We start from the raw sequence: 12,067 nt of genomic DNA on the forward strand, positions 1-12,067 counted from the left end.
AGCTTGCTTTTTATCATATTTTTCATCATGATTTTAATTCTTTTAATGAACACACTGTAGCTCTTTATGCAATTTGACAAACGTAGGGAGCAAGCCAGCTCTTTGCCACCTTCTTAAGCCCACAGTAATTATTAAAGCATTTTTGTAATCAGGCTCCTGTGCATTTTGTATGAAAGCAATCTAATAAATTTGAAAATGAAACTCTGCCAGCTGAAAACATTAACATAATCAAAAAAGTCAAGCATATTAAAGTAACCTCTAATCTCTTTACCGATGTGATTACAAAAAAAATAGTGGCTTATTCCCTGACTGCCTCCAAAATTAAGCTCATGATCAGAAAGCCCAGTGTGAGACCGAGGAAGGTGCATGGGTGCATCACTACCAGCAACAGACCTCAAATGAATCCCTCCAGGCCCCTGTGCTCAGACAGGCTGTTGGTCCACACCTAAATCAGACAGGCCATGTTGTCACGACCAGAGACCTTGTCTCCTTGCAGATCTCTAGTGATAAGGGGGAATACATTTTGGGCTTCAAATACTGAAGACACCAAAGAGGCACTCAGGTTGCAAGAAGCGTGATAAGCACTGCATTTTTTTTTATTGTTATAGTGGAAATATTGCACACTGGAAGTTTTGACAATAATTTGGTTGACTTTACTCAAGTGGATAACATGAGGATAACAGCAAAGATGAGCTGAGTCATTGAGGTGATGTCTTGTCACTTATGATTTTGCTGTACTTGTTGGATGCAATGTGGAAAATGGCTGTGCCCTGATTCAAAACATGTGACTGATAACAAGAAGCCATTCTAAATAACTCTAAATTGTTTACTTGTAGGCTTCATTTGAAGTGCAAGTGTGTGTGTGAGCACTTGAGCGAATAACCTGTCATGTATGGAAGATCAAGCTATTTATTAAAGCAAAACATTACAGTTTCGCCCTGAAAACTCAAATAACAACCTCACAGCCACTAATAATTTACTCTGTGCTGAACAGAGGAATAGAGATATGTTTAGTTGCTTCTCTCTTGTCCTATAGCTATTTAGCTAGTTTTGATCCAGACTGAAATATGTCAACAACTGTTGAGCTTGTTCAGACATTCTCATGGTCCCCAGATGATGTATCATAAAGCCTTTGGTGATCTCCTGACTTTTCATGTAGCGCCACCATCACGTCTAACTTTTAATTTGTCCGCCACCATCACGTCTAACTTTTAATTTGTCCAGTTTGGTTTATAAAATATAACTACAAAACTAATTAAAGCTGCAAGCAGCGTTGGACGGGCCCTCGCTCCTCTGCGCACGTTGGGGTTACTGGTGGACGCCGCTCCTTGCGTCCGTGCATTAGTGTGGCACTCAGACACTACAAATCGTCACCAATGAAAAGGGAACTCCCTGCTGAGTTCAATGATACCTCCCACAAGACACTACGTCATACAGTTCATTATCTGTGCAAGTGGGCGTGGCCAAAGCATAGGGGGGCGGGCCAAACCATCACCAATGAAGAAGGAACTCTCTGCTGAGTTCAATGATACCTCACACAAGACTCTACCTTAAACGGTTCAAAAGCCATATGAGGGGGGCATGGCCTAAGTACATGGGCATGGTTAAAGTACGGGGGGCAGCACAGTATCACATGTAGACCACACATAAGTTTCATGTAAATCGGATGATGTTTGTCATATAAGGCGGATTTCCTGTTACCAGCGAGGGGCGCTATGACCAAAAGTCAATTTTGGCCTGTAGATGTCCTCAGGCCTGGACCCTTGTCAAACGTGAGAAATTTCGGGCAGATATGACAATGTACACTAAAGTTACAACAACTTCTTCGTTCATCGATAAATGCACAAAATGGCCGCCACGCCACGCCCACACCGTTTGACGAAAAGTTTTTCTTTTAATAACTTTTCATCTTTAAGGTGTTGAGATGGTACAGACCAAATTTGAAGTCCATCGGATGAAATCTCTAGGAGGAGTTTGTTAAAGTATAGCACCTTGACTTTTAGGTCTACTTCCTGCTGCCACTAGGGGGCGCTATGACATTGAGCCAATATCGGCCTGTAATTGTCGTCAGGGTTGGACTCTTATGAATCCTGAAAAGTTTCGAGCCAATTGGACAATGTACACTCAAGTTACACCCACTTCCTGTTTCGATGGCAAAACGCACAAAATGGCCACCCTGCCACGGCCATGCCCTATGACGAAAGGTTTTTCTTTTAATAACTTTTCATCTTTAACATCTTAAGATGGCACAGACCAAATTTGAAGTTGATCGGATGAAATCTCTAGGAGGAGTTTGTTAAAGTATGACGTGGAAATGGCCAAAATTGCACTAATTTCGAACTTTCAATTCAAAATGGCGGACTTCCTGTTGGGTTTAGGGTATGGCTCCAATGAGCTTTTTTGTATGTCTTGACATGCTACATATGAGTACCACGTTTCGTTAGTCTACGTTAAACGTACTGCAGGAGCTACATTTTTTAAGTTTTGTAGAGGGCACTAGAGCCATTTTTGTGCTTCTATTCCCGAAACCCTTAAAATACATAAATATTCACCAGGCTTGATGCGAACGCCAATTTTGGTGAGTTTTTGAGCATGTTAAGCCCCTCAAAAAGGCGATTCATTTGCCGGAAGAATAATAATTCCTTCAGTTTCAATAGGGCCTTCACCGCTGTCGGCGCTCGGGCCCTAATGATATAAAATGCTAAATTAAGATGGTGAACATGGTCACCATTATACCTGCTAAACATAAGCATATTAGCATTGACATTGTGATGTGTGTTAGCATGCTACAATTAGCGTTTAGCTCAAAGCACTGTGCCTCAGTACAGCCTCACAGAACTGCTAGCATGACCATTGACTGTCATGTTTAAACAAAAAAGAATAATGTAATTGCTGTATTTTAGTATTGTAAATATGGTACAGACCTTGTACAACCATAACATTCTGTTTTTGTTGTAAACATTTCAGTTATTTTAAAATATTTATTTGTACCTTTTTTAATATAAAATGATGAAGAAATTAGCAAGAAACAATTTGCATGCAAAAAAAAGCTTTTGGACATTGTTTGTTTGAAAGGAAATACAGGATAACAAGTGAAAAATGAATAATTGAGACAACTGCCTTTTTGCACACGTGCCATTACAAATCAATAGCCACACTTTTATTGCATCGCTAACTGAAGATGCTCTCTTCTCTCCTTGGGTTGCTCTGGAGTTCAACACAATTTGCCTTAATCAGGCAATCAATCACTATTAGATCTGTGTGCCACACCAGCACACAGCAGGCAGATGTGGCTCCCAGCAACAAAACTACAATCCCTTAATTGGGCCAGAGCCCTGTGACTCAGTAGACGTTGTAGGAGCTGTTGCCTAAGCAGCATTTTGCCTTTATTTGTCGACAAGGGATGGCATCAAGCTGCTTTACTGACATGTCTTTTCACAAGAAATTACAGAGAAAACGTTCAGCGGAAATGTTCTTGCATGTCACTGTCGCTGTTTGTCACTTTGCATACACTACAGTATAAGCAGATGCTTTTTAAGGTTACACATTTTCAGCAAAGTAATCACGCAATATTTTTTGGTTAAAACACATCATGCATTATATTTGTGGAGGATGACATGCTATGACCTTGCTATAAAATACGTGTGAACGCCAGAAACAAATTCAAGTAAACCAGATAATATTGAGACATGCACAGCATAGATACACACCATACATTTACAAATGTGTGTGTACGTGCTCCCTAATACATGCATAGCTCTATTTGACACCATTGTTCAAATGACATAAAAGATTGAACGAGCCGATTTGGCACAAGAGGAGAATAATCAGAGCATTACTGTGGTCCTTAGAGATCTTTTATTGAATGCATAACAATGAGGCTTGATTGGAATTGATAATGGCTTTGAGGACTAGGTTGCTCCTTTTCAGTCACTAATTTGTTCCAAAGCCACCTTTGACATGCTGACAAGATAATAAGAAAACAGTTGAGAGGGGTCACAATATGTGTGTTTATACCAAAAGAGAATATATTCTCCCTTACTGATTGAATACTGAGTGTCATTTCAAAATACTGGATCTGTGGCTCTGTCGATTTACATAAGCAGCCAGTGAATTCAAAAGAAAGAGGTTATGTGCATGTGTGTCTTGTTTTCTATTTTTGGCTTTCAGCAGAAATGACTGAGCCCTGAATTACAGTATGTGGGATTGTGAACTGTGTGATATTCTTGTATCAACACAAAGTCAGCATGAAGAAGTGCAGCGGATGTGAAAGTGCTGCTGACCTCGTCCATTTTTCTTCCAGTGCCATCAAGGCCGCCGTGCTGCAGTGCTCCACGCTGCATCAAATTGTGCAGAGTAAAAGGTGTTGAATCAATGGCCCCTCCAGGCCACCAGCCCTCGGACACCTGCGCTTATGAGAGTCAACAGCAGTGTCAGCAGCACGACCAACATGCATCATACAGCTGCCTCACACATGCCTGCAAAACAACGTTATCTGTCGACACACAGCACAGGCCAGAGAATATATTAACCACAGACTGCACAGGGACCTTGAATGGTACATCTTTGATTGCACATTTTAGACCATGCCAAATTCAGGTATATGCTGCACATAGAGTTCTCGGGGGGGACCGGGGGTCTTATGAATCATGCAACATGATATTGTTTGATTGAATGCACCAAGTCCAAATTGGATTCCCACTGACGCCTCCTCCCCTCCCTGCCTAGACAAGTGCTGATGAAAGATAACCGCCTCTGCATTAATCAAAGAGATGGAGCATTTTGATCCCACTTTCAATTAGATTAGATTACATCAATTTGTACAAAATGCGATATCAATTATCAACAGGTCATTTAGTTTGATCTCTTGCCCAATTCTGCCAAAGTGCACATTGAATCTGACTGCTTTTGGTGAAAACATGATTTTGTGATGTTTCTTAATAGCTGTGAGAAAAACTGAATGGCTGTGGCAAACCATGTCTTTAACGTTATCTTAATTTTGTTGCACTTTCTTTCTTCTTTTGATTGCATTCATTTCCGCTGAAGAGAGAGTGTAATTATTTTAAAACATGGACGATCAGGCGTGCTAATCAATGACAAGAGTGTGAAGTGTCATGAGTCTCTTATTACAAGACGCAAGCACTTTCAAAAACTATTCAGCCCTCTCTTCCTGTGTGTGTGTACTGACTGTAAGTGGGATGATGTGATAGTGCTTACTGTTTGTTTAGGATTACAACACACTCTCAGGAGCGGATGGTTTGATTTGTAGGAGGGGAGCAGCATCGCTCCCATCAGATACTCACATGCACCACAAAAACGCCAATAACTTGAAAAAAAAAACAGATTGCCCAGGAGAAGGTGAACGAAAAGTCAGCCGTTGTTTATCACTTGGTATGGAGTGAGTATTTTTTCTCGTCTACCAAACTGAAATATCTCTGTGTCACAGATGCAATCTATTCCATAGAGCCATCTCGTGATAGTTAATTAGATGTCATCAGCACAACCAAGGTAATTTAACCTTCATCAGCCTGTATCACATGAGAAGATAATGTTAGGGAATTATTCATTGCACATTTTAGTGGAACATGAAAAAAGCTTTACTTACGGATTGTAGGCTTAAGTGAAGATGAATGATAGAATGCAAAATTCCACAGTGTTAGTAATTTGTGAAACACTGAGCTTATTCGGCAGCAACTCACATGCACACACACACACACACACACACACACACACACACACACACACACACACACACACACACAGATTTAGCACAAACATTGACAATTAATAATCATACGTATAGTAAACAGATATGACCTAAGGGCAATGTGATAAAAATCTCCCACCTTATGATCAATAGAGTCTGGGTTACTGTTTGTGCAGGCTGAGAGACAACTGATTGAATCCTAAATTACTGATTTCCATGACATTCAAAAAGCATTTATCTCAGAGGAGTCTGAGGCTAATAACCATAGAACTGAAATTGAAAACAACATAGATAGGCTATACATACAACCCAGTGTATCATGATCAGAAAAAAAACACACTACCATTTTGATAACTTCAAACTTAAATTCAAAATGAAACACTGACGATGCATATAAGTTGTAAAATAATCACATACAACAAGGTCTGTTTTGATTTGTTTCTGTTTTGCATTTCTAGTTTCTCAGTCTCAGTCATTTAAATAGCATGTGCATGAGTAAGTGAAACCAGACAATAAGCAAATAAATGGTGACCTCAAACTGATCTTAACATGTTGAACTACCGCAAGGTGTTGTAATCTGAAATGGTGTGACATTGTCTTTCAAGTTAATTTAATTTGGACTTGAAGTACAGCTTGGTCATACTATAATGGGTTGGTATTGATATTATGTGATTTAAATCAAGATACCAAAGCCTTATCAGCAGTTTGCATATGTATTTTTTTTTCAGGCGGACAATTCTAGACATAATAAATATAAAACAGCCTATAAATACTGTATATTACTTAAATACTTAAATGTTAGCAAATAGCCTATTTTTCAGATGCAAGATAATAGGTTACAACAGAAAAATATAAACAAAAATAAATAAATATACCATAATATAAGATAAGACCACCATAAACTCGACACTGAATACCACACACTGTGTAGTATACTATACATAATAGGCCTACTCTGTCATTTGGGATGATAGTTAACATAGGGGACCCCGCTCCGTCCCAGCAGTGAAATTGGCTGTGTGACCAGTAGGGAGAGACAGTGAGATGGGCGGTTTATAGACTAGTGGTTGGGGCTCTTTTTTGTGTTTGTGTTGGACTGGATGGGAGGGAGCAGCAGCCTCAGTACCAGGCACTGTTCTCCCTCACTACTGACTGGATAGATAGTGGAGGAGGCTGCTACATGCTGCCGCCGCCGCTCCTGCTACTCCTGCCTTTGTCGTAGAGGGATCTTTTTTCACCGCAGCAACACTTGTGCCAGACGGATATTCTTGATATTTTGCCTAATTTCTTTTTTTTTTCTTTTTCTACACGGATTCCGAAGGGGGACATTAAGCAGTCGCGGGCGTAACAATGCACCCACTACACGAGGGCAGCGGTCTGTTTCTGCTGGCGGTGTTGGCAGGACTGCAGGTAATGTAATTTCAGAGCGGTTTCGAGCGGAGTTTCACCGGACAGTTTAGGTGCTTTTTGTTTGGTGGCGATTACGAGCGCAAAGCCCCGTCGAGCTGCTAGCTTTTCAACAGGCACTTTACATAGAGTGCAGTTTTGAAACAGTGCCATGAATATACCAAGAAATTCAAGATAAAGTAGGTCTAGCACGTGCTGTAATGGCTAACGGTTATTTTTTATTTGTATTAAGTATTCTCACGAGATGCTGTGTTTCAGTGTTACGCACATAAATGTATTTCATCTAAAATAGTTCAAATATGCAATGACGTAGACTGATTTATGAGTTCATATAACGTTAGCTGAATATTTTATTGTCTGGAAGTTGGGCGATATAGGCCCACATTAACCTAGTTCTCACTTGGTTATATTTAGTTTAGATTGAATATTTATGTAGATGACTGCAGCGTGTCCCTGTCCCCCGGCGAGATAATTGCCTCTTTGGTAAAAGCCGTTATGAGCAACAATGAAAAGTAGCCTACTGTAAAACAGTGTGGTTATGTATAGCCTAACTACATGTAACCAGTGATGGTATAGTGATTGTTGTTGAACCCTAAGGAAGGAACCTTACAGTGTAATGGAGTGTTTTGGGGGAAATTATTTTCTTTTCTTTACTATGTGGCTACTTTGTTAAAACCGTGTCCCTTTTGTCAACAAAAAATATAGCAGCCACACAGTTAAATAATGCAGTTTGGGCAGTTGAAATAGTTGTAAAGGGTTGGCGTTTGTATTAACACTTACACTCAAAAATGTACATCCTGGTGCCGTTGTTGTAACGTGCTAGAATTCCAGCTCTGCTCCCCCCCTCCCACCTCGACAAGCATTTTTTCATTTAAATTCCTCTGATTAAAAATGGCAAGTGGCACGGATACCCACAATGCTCTTTTCAGCAGGACTCCTCTCGTTTTACATTCTTTTGAGAATGCATGCAAAGAAACAGGGCCCTTCCTAGGAGCTGAATCAATGGTGAGGTTGTGTGATGGAGTATATTTGGACATGCTTGGACATTAGTTATCCTCTGCTTGTAGCTTCTTACTGTTAGTGATTTATTTATTTGTGCAAAATCTATGCTTTACGGAAACACCAGCCCCAGTGATATTTTTTTTTGTTGCTTTGTAACATTACCATTATTCCCTTAATATTTGTGTTGACACCCTAAGCAGAGTTTTTCTTTTCAAATTAGGCCAAGAAAAAAGCACTTTATTGATAACAGTCATCGCCTTGCAGTTTCTTTAGACACCATCAGTTTTGTATTGTCCATCAGACATAAACACATACATGTTTATTCCCACAACAGTGGGTCGTTAGCATTTTTACTTTTCATTTATTGCTTTGTTCCTGTACTTCAAAGTAGAGTGTTTGTCTAGAGTAGTGTGTTGATCGTGGGGGCAGAGTGAGAGAGTTGGTCATATAACCCTACCCTGTGCCTAGGCCCCTCCAGGGATACAAATGGAGCTTGTTCTTGCCTAGCCATGCTTTTTGGCTAATGCTTAACCCTTTTGGCCTCATTATCCTAATTGCGGTCCCTGCTATAAAAACAACAGATGCTTTTGTACAACTCTGGGGACTTCAGAACGTGACCAAGAGGTTTTGGAGGCAACAGAGTGCATTTTTAAGGTTGATTTATGACTTATTGTTGCCCTCCCCCCAACATTACAGATTGCAGCAGAGGGCAGGGGCACCCCACCACCATGCAGGCCAGGCTTCTCTGATGATGTATACAAGGTTGTGGTGCCAGATATCACAGAGAAAGGACATCCCCTTTTCAACGGTGAGTGGTGAAATATTCCTAGTGCCTGCTGTGCCGGATGCTTGTTATGTCCGTTTGTTTGAGTGTGTGTACTGTATGTGCGTGCTTGCCTTCATGTGTTACATTTCAGGGAGGATCAGAACAAGCCTGACATATTTAAACAATTAGCTTCGGTGTAGTTGTGTTGTAATGCAAGTGGTGCAGTTTGCCTTGTAAACCAGCTCAAATGTGGTTCAACTTAGCTATACACGTAGCTCCTGTCAATTTTGGTTTCATGCCTTTTTTTTTTTCCTCAACGCAGACACAAACATTAGCAGGTTGTTACTTAAATGCTAGATCATACATTGTGGCTAAATAGTTTGTGTTTTTGTAATTTGCATTTTGTGGAGACAAATATTAACGGCTGGCTTTGTCATTAAAAGTAGGAAAACGTTGTTGATTGCACTGGGGACTTGTTGCAATGACTAAAAAGTCAATTACACACAGATTTGAATACTTAAGCAACTTTAATCAAGCAAATAACCTAGCTATTAAACATTCCATGCCTTGTCCTGGTGCATTTAATTATTCCCATTACCATATGCCATTATCTTGCATTTGGCTTGCAACTAGTTCAACATCACTTCAATACAGATTTAAACCATATGTTTCTTAAAAAACTTGTATGCCTAAAAGTTCCTGCTAGAATCATATTGTAATGCATTCATTTGCAGTGTTATACTGCTAAGCCTACTCATGGGCAGTAATAACAGTATCTTTCAAAATGTTTGTTACAGCAATGGTCTTTCTGTGGGAAACTCAGATGTAGTGGCATATATAATATATATTTAACCTGGTGCATACAAGAAAGTGAAAAATAATGATTTTTTAAATTTTTTTTTCAGTAGCCCATTACATTACAGCAAGCATGACCAATACTGCCTCTTCAATATTGGCAAAATGAGGATGCAGCTACCATGAATGAGTACGCAGGCCTATAGACGGTAATAAAAACTGGAATATATCACCAGTGTGCTATTAGAGAGGTTAGAGCCTTGAGGTCATTTGGACTAGAAAACATTCTCAGTTGTGTTGGATTTCACAGTGTGTGCCTAAAACTTGCACGCTGCCGTTGTTGTGAGTCAGATAGGTGGAGGGGGAGGTAGCAATGACGAGAGAAGAAAGGAGAGAGGGAAGAGAGTGTTTCGATGGGTGGTTACAGCTTTCACTGGGCTTTACCTTGTGCACAAGTTTCCATTTGATCCTGCAGGTGATGGATTTCCCTCTTTTGCCTTGTGGATGAGCCGTGACCGGGGGTAATCAGGTTCCCTTTTGTTTGCCCCCCCCCCTCCACACACACACACACACTACCCCCTCTTCTCTTTTCTCTACCTTCCCCTCCCCCAGCGAGTTGTTGCTCTGTGGAGTTTTCCTTGACAGAGAGGGGCACTCCTGTGTCATTGTAATGCAGCAGAGCTCAGCAGCGTGGGATGATGTTAATGAAACTGCATTCTCTAATGAATAGCTCCTGTGGCATGTTTTGAAAGACAAAGCCCCCACATTGTGGAGGGTATGCCCAAAGTTTTTCAACTTTGCTTTCACCATGCTGGTTTGGGATATTGTTTTTGACCAGGAGCTGAGTTTTTTTTTTATATTGATGCTTCTGTAGCCGCATGTAGCGGGCTAATGCTTTACATTTCCTTGAATTTCATTAGCTTTGTCAACTGTGCCCCGGGAAGGCTTTAGATAATGAATAGAAATGAATAGAAAAGTAAATCTTGTTGGAGTCATTATATTAACCATAACTGAATGTCTGAACACGTTTCAACAGAACACATACCCTTTGTCATGTTATAAATAACTCAGTCAACTAATTCTAGTACGCATAGCCTACACTTCTCCTCTTGTTATTGGTTGGTAGTTTAGCTTATTTAAAATAGGACCTGCTTGCATATCTGTGTAATATTATCTGTACATCGTGTGAGGTGTCAGTAATATGAGTCCCTTGCTTGTATTGTATTGCTTTTGACCCCAGTATATGCATGAGACACAACGGGGGTGAGCTGTTAAATATCTTGTCCCATCTAATGGCAGTCACTCCTTTTGTTATTGATCAAGAGAATACACATCCTGTGGTCTGTAAAATCTGGAAATGGGGGGCAGTTATCATGTCAACAGCTGACATTGTATGTGCTAAATTGAATACATCCTGTGGATTTAATGATGGCAATTGTGGCCAGCCAGTTAACATAGCTACTTGATTGTAAGATTGAGTCACTTTCCTGGGGGCGTAAACTAGATGTTCACTGTTAGTTGGCCAAGTGATGCCTCATTGATTTTAGATAGATTTGTTAAAATGCATATCTTCAAAGTTGCTTGGCAGAGCAGCACAGAGAAAAGCCAGGAAGGACAATTATTCTTCTAAGAGAACTCCTCTCCAATGATCCATTAAAGGGAGGTTACGCTCATTGTTTGCAGATGGAAAACCACATCAGGATTAGGGGGTTACCCACTGTCTACCCTCTGGGGCCCATATGACCTTGCTTTTAAGGTTGGAATATTTGCTCTGGCCTGATACTGAGTGGAAAGAAACGACCAAACATAGTTACTCATTATCAGACCATCATACAGATGAAAGCGGCTGAAGTCTTTTAACATTTGTGCAGTGTTTCCACTTATCTTGTTTAGTTGCTTGATAAAGTAACTTGTTTTACTAAATTGCATTTAATTTCAGGTAGGCTGCGCCTGCGGGTGGTTTGCCTCTGGGTGTCTAATGGAATTCTGGTGGCTTTGGAGAGCTGACACACATTGCACAGTTTTTTTTTCAGATGAGGCCTTTAAAGCGGGGTTGCAAAGTGAGTCAGTCGGAGCATTATTCAGCAGAGGTTTCCCTCCCTAAAAACTGGGTTAATGAAAAGCCCAAAAGCCTAATTGAGCTTAATACACTCTCTTATGCTGCTGTTCTGCCATCCCTACCCCCAACCATGTATTCTGCTTTCATTTTTCTTTCCTCCACCCCACAGCCCTGTGTCTTGCTTCTTTTTCTTGACAATTATGCGAGCTCTGGTGATGAAAGAGAAGTATGTCTATAGCCTGCTTTAGCCTTGGTTCAAGTGCTTTAAATGTGAGTGTATCAAGAGGGTCCAGCTCCACAGATGAGTTGTGGGGAGGGATTTACAGTTGAC

The 12,067-nt window shown here is 40.5% G+C and overlaps 1 protein-coding gene across 1 annotated transcript in view; it reads left to right on the plus strand.

Moving 5' to 3' along the window:
• The first annotated feature begins 7,057 nt into the window (after nt 1–7,057).
• Nucleotides 7,058–12,067, plus strand: part of cdh2 (cadherin 2, type 1, N-cadherin (neuronal)) — a 62,083-nt gene continuing 57,073 nt past the window's right edge. Inside the window, exons 1-2 of the mRNA XM_031294197.2 lie at nt 7,058–7,117; nt 8,813–8,924. Coding sequence (XP_031150057.1) covers nt 7,058–7,117; nt 8,813–8,924 — 172 coding nt within the window. The remainder of the gene's footprint in view (nt 7,118–8,812; nt 8,925–12,067) is intronic.

Source organism: Sander lucioperca, chromosome 9 (assembly GCF_008315115.2).
Source record: "Sander lucioperca isolate FBNREF2018 chromosome 9, SLUC_FBN_1.2, whole genome shotgun sequence".
Lineage (NCBI taxonomy): Eukaryota > Metazoa > Chordata > Actinopteri > Perciformes > Percidae > Sander > Sander lucioperca.